Here is a 16,197-nt window from a genome sequence, read left to right on the forward strand (position 1 = left end):
GCCCCTAACTGCTCCCTCCTGCTGGCATGATCGCCTCTAACTGTACCCCCTTGCCAGCCTGACCACCCCTAACTGCCTCCACCTTGGCCCCTGCCACTGTGGTTTTGTCCGGAAGGAAGGAAGACTGGAAGATGTCTGGTTGACCCAGTCTAATTAGCATATTACCCTTTTATTAGTCTAGATTAATGGTCAGTTCCTCTGTATTTTCTCTGAGAACCAAAAGAGAAGAGAGTTTAATCTTCAATGTGAAGGATTTAGATTAGAATCCAAGAAGGCATTCTCTAGCATGGGTGGTGGAATCATTTTCAGGAGGGGTAAATTTTAAACAGAAATCAGTCTCAGCCATATGAAATGGAGGCAATAAGCCTGATGGACAATTCAATATTTTTCTTAACATCTTGATTTTAAGTTTCTCTGAGAATGATTTTCACATGAAGCTAGACACAAAGTTTCACCTGATTATTTCCTAGTTATCACCACTTAAGCCCTCCATTGCTGCCGGTTAAAAAAACTCTGTGTGTGTGTGTGCACGCACGCCTGTGTTTCTCAGATCCATTAGGTGATAAAAAGAAGAGGTGCATGTGGGAAAGTCCCCGGGTCTCTCACCGGCAGGGAGTTTATGAGTGGACAAGTCCTTGGTCATCGTCCTTCCCACTGCCACCCCCAGCTCCGGCGGGAAGCACACTGTCCTTGAACTTACACATGGAGCTTGTTTTCCTGTTAACACTGTGAAACCCTAGAAGGCACACGCTACTTTATTAACCTTTGTCTTCTTGGCCAAATATATGCCCCAATAAATATTTGCTGAATTGAATAGTGTACAAACTATCGTGGTACACCTGAAGATCCAGAGAGTTTGCAAAGACCTCCAGGAATCCTCAGTGCCTAGCCTGGTCTGTAATCTGAAAGTTAGAAAAGGTCTTAAAGGTCATTATCAGAAAGTGCCTACCAGATACTCAACGCTATATTTTTATGTGCTTTGAGAAAAAAGTACATTGATTGTGCATTGAAGTCCTGTTCAGCTATTCTCCCTAGACCTGGGTTTCTAGGTTGCTTCATCTGTAAATTTGGAATACTACCAGCACCTAACACATAAAGCTATTGTGAAGATTACATGGTTTAGTACATGTGTAGCTCCAAAAATAGTGCCTGGTATATAAATAGTAAGCACGAATAATAATAATTATTATTACTAACAATCTCTAACTACATCTGCCTAGGTTGGGAGAAAAACAAATGCCACACAAATTTACATAGTTTATCTTTTATTCATACAAACAATACATACACAAGACTGTATATTATTTGAAGACTGCAATAATTTTCTAGTGTAACAACTCTGTAACAAAATTTAACTAAATGTAACATTTATGAAAATATAAATCTCTGATTGGGTAATTCTTCCCAACAATACAAAGTTTACATAAAAACATTCAATATGAGCTATCAGTTTGCAAACAAGTTAGGAAAAATCATTCAAGTCACTTGTTAAACTCTATTGGCTGTTACACAGAACATTCACACACTACATTTAATCCATCTAGGCATTTAATTCTTAGAAATGTGTGGCATGGAGGTCCAACTGATAATGACAGGAATAATCTGTGTTGCCTCTGAAGTGCTAAAAAAAGCATCGCCTCATACAGTAAATTCCAGGTGATCTGTACCTGGGCTGGGCCTTCTCTGGGTACCACCTCCCTGGCTGGTAGCCAGACCAGGAGGGACATCCTGACAAAAGTTCTTTCACTATGGATTGGGTGTTCCTCTTTGAATGACATCTCTTTCCAACAATCAAGATGTCACTATATATTTTTTCTTACATTGCCCCCTACATCCCTGTGAGGGCTATAGCAGGGATGCTACCATGATCTTTAGTTTACACTTTACAAACACAGTACAGCAGGGAGGTGACAGATCTGTCTACGGATATGTGATGAGTTCGTGGCAGTGCGGGACCGAAAGCGAGTCAGTTCCTTGTTCATTATTCTGCCGACTCAAGTCACAACTGCCCCTTTCCAGCAAAACCAAACCACCGCTGCTGACACCCTTTGGAAAGTTATCCACAGACATGCCACATGAAGAAAAGCACTTTCCCCTTTCGGGGTGTAATGTTTTCTTTTACATAGGTGACGTAGTTTTTTTTTAAAAAGATTTAATCCATCATGTCACAGCTTCTGCTGTGACATGGAGAAAACTAGAAAAGTCCTTCTGAAGAGTCCTGGAGCGGAAAGGGAGACAGATAAAGAAGCAAACACACAGTGTGTAGAAGTAAGAAAGCGATTACAAACAGGGACAATAAAGAGCCTTTGGACACCCCGAAGATTTATGGGATATTATAGCACAAAGACAGGCATCTTCCATTTGTCCCAGAGTATTTGGTCACCTATCTGGGTTTTCCAAGGAAAGAGGAGGAGTAAGAGTAAGGCAGATGTCGTCAGTGTTTCATAGATGGCGTGACGAGAAAGCGTTCCTTCTGTTAAGATTTACTGCAGGGATTTAGGAAATAACGTATGCTTCCATACTGAACAGCACAGACTTCTGTTACTACGATGATAGAAATGAACAGGTGTTTGGACCAAATCTGAAATGCCCTTTCCGAAAATCTCCTCTGCACCCAGCACACGTCGGCATTGCAAAAAGACATGAAAAGATTGTGGTTCCTTAGTAAATGTGTTCTTTTGCAGCCCAGGAAATAGCTTCAAAAACCATATGTCCCGTTATACAGAAACCTTGGCATGCAATTGTCGCAACTGTATTTTCACGAAGGCCGACTCTGTGGGTTCGGTAGCCCTATGACGGTGGCAGGTAGCTCTCGTCCCAGTCCAGTTCATGGCCTCACATTGCACATTTTTTCTCTTGGGAAACTGGGAGTACATCTGGGCATTTTTGATACATGATTTTGCGCTGTTAGGCATTCCTTCTGCAGACTGGGTTTACACAGTTGTCAGGATTGTAAAATGTAAGAAGAGATTAAGGCTGTGTTTACTTATGGCCACACAATCACTGGAAGTCAAACAGCCCTGTGTGTCCGCGCTTTCATCCGATTTCTATAAAACCGGTGCCAGTCCAAATGATCCAGCCTCTCTCAGCTGGACCCATGGTCTGAGTTATGTTGCTTCTTCCCCCACAGTATTAAAACCACCTTCTCTCCCCAGGTGATGTAGTCATTGAAATATGATTTCTGCAAATTCTCTAGGAAAGTCTCAAGACTTCAATCCTGGGTAAACATGACAGGAAGGACAAACCCCAAACCAATTTCCCATTTGTGTGCATTTCAGGAGCATGTGAATCATTCACACTGGGACTCTGGCCTCTTTCTTGTCTGTTAAGAAATGAGTCATTTATCATTTGGGATACGGGAGATACTCCGCCCACCGCTCTTTGGTACCTGTCTCGCGTGTCTCTGATGAGCAGGAAAAACCTTTCCATCAGTTATCAGGGCCATAGCTGTGGCCCCTGGGTTCCAGGGCAGCACACACCCGGTCGTAGCAAGAATTGTGTTTCTTGGAGGGTGTCGCCTCGTTGGGCTCCGTGGGCTCACTCACCGTGATCGGACTGTCTCTGGCAAAGACCTCAGTAGACTCTCTCCACAAGCAATCCACAGACGCCTTGAAACAGTAGCTGCTACACTTTGCCCTGGATGTCTGTGTCGCATTGTTGAATATCTGCCTGCTATTCGACGTGGCGATTTTAATCTTCAGGGCAGCATCCACACGGTCCACCACCGTGTAAATCCCTATGCTCCCGTCGTCAAAACCCACCACGATGTGCAGGTGCCTCTGGGAGAGGGCCAGGAACGTGGGTGTTTTGTAGAGGGAACAAGCACCAATGTTTTTGCCATCGGCCAGTCTCATGACAATGAGACTGGAGATGGCACCATTTTCATCCTCGTCCTCCCCGCTGCGGAAACAGATGTACACCAGGTAGCGACCATCTCGAGACAACCTCTGCCTCCAGATGACCCCGGAGGCGTGCACCACCCGCAGCTTACCGCTGTGCAAATCTAGCACGTTGATGTTTTCATCTCCCCGGGAGATGATGCCTAACTTTCCATTGGGAGAAATTTCAAAATCCTCCAGGGTCTTCAGGAAGTTGTTGGGAAGCTGCACGCGGCGACAGATCACCTCATCCGTCAGGCTCCAGATGTTCACCGTCTCGGCAGACGTGATGAACACGATGATGTCGGGGCAGTCGGGGATGAGTTTGAAGCTCACGATGGTGGTGCCATCCTCGCAGCAGAACTTCTTGGTGATGCTCCCTGTCCACAGGCTGACGGCCAGCACTTTGCTTTGGGTCATGCCCACCACGAAGGTGTTGGCGGAGGTGATGAAGGCGTTCTGCAGCGAGGTCAGGATGTTGCAGACCCGGTGGCCCGTGGCCAGTCTCCAGACCCGCGAGGCGTTCTCCTCGCACAGAGACACCACAAACTGGTCGTTGTGTGTAATCAGCAGCTGCGATATCCGCTGCCCGTTGATTCGGAAGAGGTTGTCCCCACTGCTGGTGTGCCAGACGTACTGGCTGCTTTTGTCATCCGAGGTCACCATCACGTCCCCCGTGGACGTCAGCACGCAGTGTTCCACCACGCCCTCGTGTTTGAACACTGCCTCAATGAATCCGCTGCTGAAGTTCCACTTATGCACACAGTCCGAGCCGTCCAGGGAGTAGATGATTTCTCCCCTCGCGGGCAACACCAGGCTCTGGATGGGCTTCCCGGTCTTGTCTATGTTGGACATGGCCGTGATGATGTCGACGTCCCAGATGGACAGCACGCCGCTGGTCGATAAAGAGAGCAGCATGTTGTGGTGACTGGACTTCACCAGCTTCACGATGGTACCCGAGACCTCCTGGAGGCTGGCCATGCATTGCCCCGTGTCCCGCCTCCAGAAAAACACGGCGGAGGTGTTCTCCATGGTCGCGATGATGCAGTCTCCGTTTTTGGACAGCACGGCGGATATGAAGCGCTCGTTGTGCTTCGCCCTGAACTTCTCGGCCACCTTCCACATGCCGGTGTCCAAGAGCTCAATGCTGAGGGCTTTACAGATCAGAATTGCACTCTGGTCCTCCGACAGCTCGATGCTGACCACCTCGCTGTCTTCCCTCCGGCAGTCAAAGTCGTCGGTCAGCTGGGGGCTGGAAATGTCCTCCGTGTTCCAGACGGAAAGGCTCCCCTCACTGTCCACCATGACCATTTCTTGAGCCGTGTCCAAGATCAGGAGGAATTTCACAAAGCCCCCTGAAAATTCGGACGTCACCGTGCATAACTTCTCTCCGCTCCCTAAATGGAAGATGGTGGTGGTGTTCAGGTACTGCCCACAGAAAGCATATACCCCGTCCAGAGAGCACTGCACACACGTCACTTCGTACCAGCAGTGGAACTGGTAGAGGGGCCATCCGTAGAGCAGATCGATGACAGTGACGTCTTTGCTGGCTTCGAGCCAAGCCAGGGCGTGGTTGACGGACAGTGTAAACCCATTGATGTAGGTGGAGCCACTTCCATGCTTGGTCCCTTTGATCTCCACTTCGGACAGAAGGCAGGAATTGACATTGTCATAAATCAGCAAGGTGTTATTGGTCGTAGCCACCACAAGGTACTTTTCGTCCCCGCTGAGTTTCATGCCCAGGATGACGGACTGGGCCGTGGTGATTTGCCTGAGAAGCTGACGCGTTTCCACATCCCAGGTGCTGATGGAACCGCTTTCTAAAGCCGTGAGGACAGTCCTGGGGTTACAAGTAGGCAGGATCTCGGTGACGTGCAGGTGGCTGGACGCCAAGGGAAGACGCTCCGGGCTGTATGTCACGTCCATGGATGAATGTAGCGGCACAATGGAGCAATATTTGGGCCCGTCCTTGTCACACTCCAGGAGAAGGTGTCTCAGTTTGGGCAGGGAACTGAGGACAGGCAGCAGCCTTTGCTGAAGCTCTGCTGAAAGGGAGCCGGGAAATGCAATGACCTTGCTTTTGAGGCTGCGGAGGGTGTTGGCCAGGAACTTCATCTCCTTCTCTTGCGAGTAGTTGTAAGCCAGCTCGATGTCCGAAAGCACTTTGTCGAACTGGCCAATTTTGATCATGGTGTAAAGCCAGCTGAAGTTCATGATGATGCCGTAGAGCAGGTCATCGGTCTTTCCACACCTCGTCAGGTGGTACAAGAGCTCGGACATTTTCCGATGATTGACGAAAAAGATGTCGGGCTCCAGTGGATTACACTGGAAAACCCAGGGCTGGTCTGGGGCCTGTCTGTCAAATGAAGCCTGTTCCATGAAGTGCTTTTCTTCCTCCAGCAGGCTTCTGCTCTCCAAGTCCAGGCAGCCATTCAAGTAGGGGTCTTCGAGGCAAAAGGCTTTCCTCCTGCCCCCTGACCAGACCCCCAGAAAATAGTCTGCCAGGATGGTGTGCATTTCATGCAGGTGACTGTCTTCCTTCAGATACAGCTTCTGGGCTATGAGCTGCAGGTGTCTATTGGCCCAGACCAGGAGTGTGACGTTCTTCACGTGTCTTTCTATTAAGTATCCGCTGAGACCCTCCTTGAGCCTCGCGATGTACAGGTAAGGAACTCTCAGGGGATTGGTGGGCCTGGTGTGCTCATTGAGCTCATTCATGACACTGTTGTCAAGGGCCAGCACATCCTCCAGTTCCATTTCACTCAAGCCCATCTTGGCCATGGTGATGTAACCAAGCGCCCTGGAGACCAGTTTCTGACCACACTTCTTCTCCAAGGACCAGAAGAGCTGCTCTATACTTTCATGAACGGTGACACACAGGGAGGATTCATCGACATCTTTGTGAGACCGCCAGTGTCTCACCTCCCTGAAGGTCAGGTTCACGAACATGGGCAGCGTGCACTTGGAGAATGCGTTGTTCACGTAAATCTGCTGGCCCGAGGTGACCTTCCTTTTGACTCGCAGCAGCTGGTGCTTGAGGACCTGGCTGCACATCTTCCTGTCCCGGGGAATCAACTCGATGTAATTGTTTTCCTCGTGGATAAGGCACCTTAGTTTCTGCAGGATCCCGTGTTTGTTGGGCAGTGTGGAGAGGACGACCCGTACGAAGCGGGGAAGGTGAGCAGGGAGCCACCAAAGCTTCCTGGCCTCGTCACTCTCTGAGAGCTGCTCGAGGGCGTCGAATATTATTACTAGAGGTCTCTGCAGTGAAGACTCATTCAAAAGGTTGATAAATAAGTCACGGAGGTCATGAATCTTCTTAGGGTAGTTTTGAACCAGACACCGGTAGTTCACTGCCAATTGTTCGCAAACACTCAGGAGGAGAGTCCTGAGGTCGGTACTCATGTCCGTGCTTCCTAGAAATCGCACAACTATTACTGGGTCTGATTCTGGTCCTGTGTGTTCATGGAGCCAGCCATAAGCCTAAAACATAAAGGTGGCGTTTAGAATGGTAATACATATTCACGTGGTCATATACTGCAACATCTCTTCTCCATAGAGGTCAGACTTCTGGGAACCCAGGCCATGCAGAAAGTCATCTAGAACCAGGAAACGGAAGAACCTTCTGAGAAGGTCAAAGAGCTGTCACAAAGCTCACGCCCTAAGGATCACTCATCTAAAGGTAATAAAATAGTGAGTAGTAATATTTCACCCAAAGGCAACGTTCAGCTTGTGGTCTAAAAGTTACAAAGTGGTTCATAAACAGTAAATCTGAATGTCTAGTATGGTCACGACATTTTAAAATGCTGAATCTCATTTCTGGGCATGGTTGTTGGCGCATAGTAGGTATCTAGTGTTTAATGAGTAGCTTACAAAATAATTTATGCTTATATCAAGTCAGATATTTTCATTAATTGGATCACATAATACCATATATGGCTGAACAAATTTCCAGTTAATTAGAATGCAATTAAAGATAGTGCTAAAATGACACTGAATATAATCTTTTATGCTTCAGAGACATTTTACTATGTTGTGATGCTATAGGGTCATCATGATTATTATTTATCATGAAAATCTGGTTAAAAGGGTTTTGCTAAATTTGTGCTTTATAATAGTTTACTATATAAACAGGGAGTCATCATTCTCAATTATCTCTCTGTAGGGAACACGGGAATTCCAGTGTCATTTAACAGAAGTGGAAACCGAGGTCCGGGCTGGAGAAATGACTTGCTTGGAGTTAAATGGTTATCAGCAGACAAAGTTGAAGAAGTTAATTTGACTTTCATTCCAGTTCTCTCACTCTCTCTCTCTCTCTCTCTCTCTCTCTCTCTCTCTCTCTCTCTCTCTCGTTTGCTGGGCTATGGAGAGGATCTTGGTAGAAAAATACTACAAATGTGTTGTTGACTATCTAGGAGCCAAGGAAGTGACAAGCTAGGAAACAACTTCTCTGAGAGATGCTTAGCCAGGACAAGGGGTGTGGCAGGGAAGGACCTCCAGGAAGCCACGAGGTGGCCTCAGAAGAGGCAGAAGCAGCTCTCGACACCTGCTAAGACCAGAGGGTGCAGGGCCCAGGTCAGAGCAGTCCTGGTCATGCCAGAACTTTCTGGCCACTTTACCTTTCTTACATCCCTTCCATCGCAACCCTATAGGGGTCATAAAGGTGGTTGGGGTTTGGTATTAGGGAAGGAGGGGAAGAAGTGCTGTGTGGAGAAAGGAAGGGGCCCTGGCCAGTGTGGCTCAGTTGGTTGGGTGTCATCCTGTGCACCGAAGGTTTGTGGGTTCAGTTCCCGGTCAGAGCATATGCCAATGGCGTAGGCCCAATCTGATTTTCTCTCGCCCCCTCTCCCTTCTCTCTCTCTCTGAAAATCAATAAAAATCTTTTTTTTAAAAAAAAAAAAAAAAGAAAGAAAAAAAAAGATGGCCACGTCCTGCCTACCACTGTAGATACTTTGCTTATGGTAAGCCTCAGCTGGAGGAGAGAAATGTAGACTGAAATTTTAATTATCATCTTCGACTGGAAATATTAGTTGTGGAACTGAGACTGATTTCATGTCCAGAAGCAACTGGAGGGTGTGTCTTTGCTGAGGGGTGAGGAGAGCTGTGAGATGCGCACTAGTTTCCATTTGAGTGAAGGCTAGCCCCACAGTGGGAGTCTGAACAGTGAGAGAAAACATCAAGCTGTCCTATACTCGCACCCTATGAGTCTTCCTCTTTCAATACATCTGTTCGACCAGCAAAAGGGAAACACTGAAGTGTCATCCACAAAGATTAATTATAAACCAGATAGTAAACACAGAAAATGGAAATGAATATGGTCAATTTGACGTTTCCCAAAAGTAAGTTTTTTTTTATAAATATGCACGTAAAAGAGTAGGCTTTTACCTTCTTTGCCACTTCAGCGAGCAGGAGCGTCTTCCCCGTGCATGGTCCACCGTATATAATAAGCGGGTTGATGTACCCGGTTTTGCTCGGGAGGATGTATTTATGGACTCTGGTTAGAGATTCGCACTTGTACTCGTAGAAAGAGGCATATGTTTTACATAACGAGGAATGCTGGAGGATTTCGTCGTAGAGTGTATCAGTCTCCGTGTCAAAATTCTGTTGTACCGTTGCCTGAATTATATCGATCATGTCCTCATAAAATTGTTTACCAAGGCCTTCTATGTAGTGGTTTTCTATTTCCTGGGAATAGCCAAGTTTCATGTCACAATGAGTAACAGACGTGTATACTCTGAGATTAGATGACGCAACAATCGTAGGAATAAATTCATCCCTGAGTTTTATCAGCTTCTCTTGGGCTTCTGGGTCCCGGATAATCCTCGGGTCTGTCCCAGTGATATCCATGTATTTTCCCATCTCTGGGATTTTTACAAAACGCTCAATGTTAGCAATTTTCCTAATGTAGCAGACGCACTTCTTCAGGAATGCGGGAGTTTGCTTGCCTAGGGCGAAGTCAAACTCATCCTCTATAGCTGAAAGCAAACAAAATCAGCTTATTGCATGAAACAAAGAAGCAACAGGCCATCAGCCCAGCTCTTAATTCTCCAGTCCCAGAATAATTAGTCTATAGAATAATTTCTTCGTTCCTTAATTTCCTATGTGTGTTTCCTACACAGCCTGGAACCCAGAACAATGGGTTTTAAATACAATTCTTTCATTCTCTCCCCAGTAGCAAGGAGAAGTTGAACATAAGCATAAGAAAGAAAGGATGCCAAGTTTATATTTAGGTTACTCCTTCCTTAGCTTTCCCCTCAGACGTCAGGGGTCTAAGAGTGAAGAGCAGGGCCCCATTGGGGCCAGGAAAGAATGAGGAGAGGCCAAATGACGGATCCAGTTTACTGCTTCCTGGTCAGTCTCCCCTTTACATGTAGCTTCACCATTTTGTTTGAGGTGCATTGTACCCCAAACAGTTACGGGTAAATATCAATATAAAAAGCATGTTTAAAATACAATAAAGTCTGATTATTGATCAATCTGAATTATCCGTGTCACTGTTAAACCACATTATATCCATCAGATCAGGTATAGAAAAATGTCTTAGTATGTAACTTTATTTCTTCTAAGATAAGGCTTATAAAACATACTAGAGGCCCGGTGCATGAAATTTGTGCACGGGGGGTGGGGATCCCCTTAGCCCAGCCTGCACCCTCTCTGATCCAGGACATCCCTCTCACAATTCGGGACCACTGGCTCCTAACTGCTCACCTGCCCACCTGCCTGATCACCCCTAACTGCTCCCCCTCCCCCCACCAGCCTGATAACCCCTAACCACCTCTGCCTGCCGGCCTGTTCACCCCCAACTGCCCGCCCCTGCCGGCCTGGTTGCTCCACACAGCCTGCTGTTCAGTTGTTTGGTCGTCCCTCACTACCCCCCCTACTGGCCTTGTCGCCCCATGCAGCCTGCTGTTCGGTCGTTACTGTGACGGCATCCTGGACAATTTGCATATTCCTCTATTATTAGTATAGATGCTTACATACAAGTAAATATACATTATAAATCACTCAAGGCTCCGTAGGAACATTTAAAATGAGATCCATCATAAGTAAAACACCACTTGTGCATTATTTTCGGGAAGACAAATAAAAATGAATGAAATGAATTTTAAGGCATGCAGTCTTTTTAAACTGCCCACCTGCCTTCACTTCCTTCTTTCTTCTCTCCCTCCCCCTTTGCTTTCCTTCATCCAATTCATCTTTTTGAGCACCCACTATGTGCCAGGCATGCTGCTGGTTGCTCAGGATGCCATGGAGAGAAAATAGACAATGCTGAGAGAAAAAACCTTTATGGAGCTCTCAGTCCAGTGGAGGACAGCAGACACGAATCACAGAGAACCACTGGTAAATGTATTACGATTGTTTCAGTCCCAGGAGGGAGGATTACATGGGGCAGTGACGGAAAACAGTTGGGGGTGGGCAGGAGGGGGACCCTATCCACTTGGAGAGGCCAGGAAAGGAGGTAAGTACTGAGCTGGAGTCCGATGGGAGCATGGGGTGAGGGGATGGCGCTCAGAATACACAGGGCTGGCTATAAGCGGAAAACATTGCCACGCGCTATCCACAACTCCAACATCAAGCGAAACCTAAAACATACTTGTATTCTATACAGTGACTATTAAGGAAGGTGGGGATTTTATTTTAAAATGATGCCTTTTCGTGGGATTCCCGTAATAATAATTCCTCAGTGATGATAGTGATTGATCAAAATTTGCGACTGAAGTAAGAAGATATGTTTATAGCCACCAGTGTTGAGTGAGCTGTGTCATTTGTGTCAGTATGTTTTACTAAGGGTTTTCATCAGACAACTTGATTAAGGAGGCCAGTCTAGTCTTCTTTTTATAGAAGAGCAGGGACTTTTTATAATGTAGACTAGGAAAGATTCAAGAAATCTTGACTTTATGAGCTCCTGCAGAGAGCAGCCTTTGGCCCACATCTTTTCCAGGCATCTGTGTAAAATGCTAGGGGTCACGCTGGATTGGCTGGGTGCTGCATTCTCAGTATCATGAAGAGAGACAAGTGGCCAAACCATAATCTCTACACATAATGAGTGATAACTGGATATGCACTGGTACCTCTGACTCCTGAAATAAGTCAACTATAACCTCACTGACATGGGTATCACTCCATGGACAACAGTGTATTCCAGGGTCAACTGTAGTATCCTATACAGTGGGGCCTTGACTTAGGAGTTTAATTCGTTCCACAACAGAGCTCGTAACTCAAATTACTCGTATGTCAAATCAACAGTGAGCGAGTGAGACACGTGATGCCGGGCTGATGTTGTGGAGTTCACTGTGACGTTTGCTGTGCCAACTAGCAGTGGGATATCTGAAGCTGACTCGTAACCCGAATTTTATCTCGCAACTCAAAGCAAAAAATCGGCCGAGAGACGGCTCGTATCTCGAAAAACTCGTTAGTCGGGACACTCGTAAGTCAAGGCCCCACTGTATAATAAAAAGCTAATATGTAAATTGTCCCCTCAACGGGGAGTTTGACTTGGGGGCTGGCCTGCCAATGACCCTTCCCCCCAGCTGGCCTGGCCTGATTGGCCAGATCAGGGCGGGCCAGCCGGACCCCACCTGTGCACAAATTTGTGTACCAAGCCTCTAGTATTTTATATTTTCAGAAATCTTGAAAATATGAATACTAGCAATCAGGAATGTTGATAATAATGCAGCATAGAATGAGATACAGATGAAGCAAGTTGGTAGAGCCCCCCCTAAGCTTGGCTCGGGGGAAAAAGACAGGCTGTACATAAGAGTGCCTGGTTGATGGTCTAGACCAGTGGTTCTCAACCTGTGAGTCGTGACCCCTTTGGCGGTCGAATGACCCTTTCATAGGGGTCGCCTAAGACCATCCTGCATATCAGATATTTACATTACAATTCATAATAGTAGCAACATTACAGTTATGAAGTAGCAACGAAAATAATTTTATGGTTGGGTCACAACATGAGGAACTGTATTTATAGGGCCAGAAGGTTGAAAACCTCATAAATATACCTAAATAAAAGAGCCATCAAAGATTAAGTCAATTCTAGAGTTATTTTTAGAAGCAAAGTGCATTGTCATGATTTCAGGGGACTTTTATGAATAATTTCTGATATTTACTTGTCTATAAATATTATAAATGTCCCCCTTCCTTACTATGCAGTATTTGTTTTCTCTCCTTGCATTTTTCTTAATATCCAAAAATTGAACCAGTCACAGCACCTGGTAAAGGAAACATTAGGAGGATATACCCAGCCCTGGTAACTAGCATTCATGAGAAATTATTCTCTCTACTATCCCTAAAACTTCTCAGTTTTGACTGTAGAGAACCATTTTGAGGTCTAATTTATTTCTCTTCCCCTCCTGTTATATAAAAATGTAAAACTGGAAATGTTGTGAAAATTACATTTAAAAATAGTACACCTTTCCAGGTTCTAGTTAGTATTCATATTTTCAAGATTTCTGAAAATATAAAATACTAGAGGCCCGGTGCACGAATTCATACATGGCTGGGGTCTCTCGACCTGGCTGACGATCGGGGTCAATTGGGGCGTCTCGCCCAGTCCTGATTGGGGCCCTCAGGGCCTACTGGCGGGAGCAAGGTAGGGGGCCCAGGAGCTTGGTGGGCTGGGGGTGGGGCCCGGGGAGGCTGGAGGTTGGCCAGCCAGCCAGGGGGCGGGAGGGGCTGTGGGAGGTTCCAATTGGGGCAGGCCAGCTGGTGGAGGGGGGAGGGGAAGGGGCCATGAGAGGTTGGCTGGTCACAGGAGGTTGGCTGTGGGAGCACACTGACCACCAGGGGGCAGCTCCTGCATTGAGTGTCTGCCCCCTGGCGGTCAGTGTGTGTCATAGCGACTGGTCGACCGGTTGTTCTGGTCGTTCGGTCATAATGGTCGCTTAGGCTTTTATATATATAGATACTACAGTTGACCCCTGAACAACATGGGTTTGAGCTGTGCAGATCTAGTTATATGTAAAATTTTTTCAATAAATATGTACAGTACTGTAAATGTATTTTCTCATCCTTGTGATTTTATTAATATTTTCTTTTCTCTAGCTTCCTTTTTTTTGTAAGAATACAGTATATAATACATACACAAAATATGTGTTAATTGAGTTTTTATGTTATTGGTAAAACTTCCAGTCAACAGTAGGCTATTAATATTTAAATTTTGGGGGTGTCAGGTTATGTGTGGATATTTGACTACAGAGGGTGTTGGCACCCCTAACCCATACATTGTTCAAGGGTTATCCATACATCCATTTCAAAGTGTGGGTACTTCTCCAGCAATTTTCATTGTGCAGATATGGTTTTAAAATGAGTTTGAAATGTAAAATAAATGTAAAAAACTGTTCTGAGCATGTATATCTTTAAGCAATGGAACCCAAAGCAGAAAAGAGACGACTCGTAGTAGTTCATACTACATAGCATGAAATTATTTATCTTCCTAAATATCTATGTGAACAGAGGTCTTTAATGTGGAGCAAATTAGAAGAAAGTGTTGGTGATGAAATATCTGAACCCTTGAACTGTATGGTTCTGAAGAGAGGATGCCTTCCCCAAACTGATGTTTCTTGCCAAGAATAGGAAAGCTTTTGCTGTGGGCATTATTTTTTTCTGACACAGCATGCTTTTAAAACAGGGTGGTTTTTCCTTTGATAACGATGAAGAACCAGAGTCTCAAAAGTGGATCAACAAGATCCCAAAGGAACAAGGATGTTTGTTCATCTGTGTATTCTGAAGACAGTACTCATTCCTGCCAATTTCAGTGTTTTCAGGAAGACTTAAAATAAGACCTAGTTTTTGACAGCTTGCAGAGAATGACTTGGTCAGAACTATTTATAATTTCTCTGAGCTGGAATCCATGTATCCAGGGAGACTAGTATCAAGTGCTGTTTAGGTTTTCACAAATGCTTTGCTATCATTCTCTAAACCAATCTGAAAATGCAACTACGGTTGCTTTTTCTTCAGTAATTCTTTACTATTGATTTTCAAAATAAATGCTACACTGCTGGCTCTGAGTCCTTCTGTCAGTCAGCTCAAACATCATTTCCTTATTGCCCACTCCATCTAAATCTGGACCTGCTCATCCTTCATCAGGCCTTATTAGCCTATTACTAATTTGTTCTATACACATCACTTATCTTTTCTGAAATGATCTTGTTCATTTATTTGATTACTTGCCTATCATTTATTCTCTTCCCCCCTCCTCCCCACCCCACACACACACTAAAAAATAAGTTCTGGGAGAGCAGAGACCTTGCCTTCCTATTCATGATTGTATCCCTGTTGCCTGGTACACAGTATAAACTCAATGAATGCTTACTGAGTGGGCGAGTGAATGAATGAATGAATGAATGAACAGTTTAACTGAGTAACACTGGCTGTGTCTGGTCTATTATATCCAGCCTGCTCTGACTTCTTTCAAAAAGTACATTTTCTGGAGAAGTCCTCAAGTGAAGTAAAGGCTTATCTATGAGTTAAAAACAAAAGAACATTTGTCTCTCCAAGAGATGGAGACATTTAGGAAAATTAAATTTTGCCAGGTAGTAAGTAAAATTCAACTTGCAGAACCATGAAAGGGAAGCAATGAATACATTTATTATCTATCTGTTCCTTAGTGCACTGAGGATATACAAAAATTACCTGAGAACAGGTACCTCTTAGCTTGGCTGTGCTTCATTTTCCCCTGTTCGTGTAGCAGTTTCACAGCAGCCTTAAATACCTTTTTGATCTCATCTGAGATTTCTTGCCAGGTCTTCTCATTCTCTGCATGGGCAGAAGGCTGCATCTATGGAAATGGAAAAGTGAGATGCATCTTAAAATCATCAAAGAAACACTAATATTGAAGAGCAAAAGAACTCTTATTATATGAGGGTTATTCTGTGTGCCAATACTATGATATTATCTCACTTGATACTCCCACTAACTCCAAAAGTTAGAAATTATTTCCATGTTGTATGTGAACTTGCCCAACTTACACAAGGGTGTGAATCCAAATATGATGTGTTTGCTGGGCTTTCTTATTATTCCATGTAGTTCCCTCTTGATTTTTGATACAAATGTCATAACAAAATCATCTCTTTAATATTCTCTAAAAAGGAGGGAAAGTTACAGGGGAGGTGCTCATATGTTATAATTTAACTAGAGGCCTGATGCATGAAATTCATGCAAGGAGCTTGACCCTTGCAGCCACGGAGGCTTGCCTCAGCCCTCGCAGCCCCGGCTTCATCCGGAAGGTCGTTCGGCTGTCCAGTCTAATAGCATATTATGGTTTTATTATTATAGAATGTTTTTTATTGTTTCTTCTTCATTTGTTTTTCTGATTATC

The 16,197-nt window shown here is 45.1% G+C and overlaps 1 protein-coding gene across 1 annotated transcript in view; it reads right to left on the reverse strand.

Moving 5' to 3' along the window:
- Nucleotides 1–1,254: 1,254 nt before the first annotated feature.
- Nucleotides 1,255–16,197, reverse strand: part of NWD2 (NACHT and WD repeat domain containing 2) — a 147,096-nt gene continuing 132,153 nt past the window's right edge. The window contains exons 5-7 of the mRNA XM_081097727.1: nt 15,513–15,657; nt 9,264–9,853; nt 1,255–7,361 (exon numbers count right to left, since the gene is read on the reverse strand). Of these exons, the coding sequence (XP_080953853.1) occupies nt 3,429–7,361; nt 9,264–9,853; nt 15,513–15,657 (4,668 nt within the window). The 3' untranslated portion in view covers nt 1,255–3,428. The remainder of the gene's footprint in view (nt 7,362–9,263; nt 9,854–15,512; nt 15,658–16,197) is intronic.

The sequence above is a fragment of the Myotis nattereri genome (genome assembly GCF_964212035.1).
Source record: "Myotis nattereri genome assembly, chromosome: 1".
NCBI classification, from domain to species: Eukaryota; Metazoa; Chordata; class Mammalia; order Chiroptera; family Vespertilionidae; genus Myotis; species Myotis nattereri.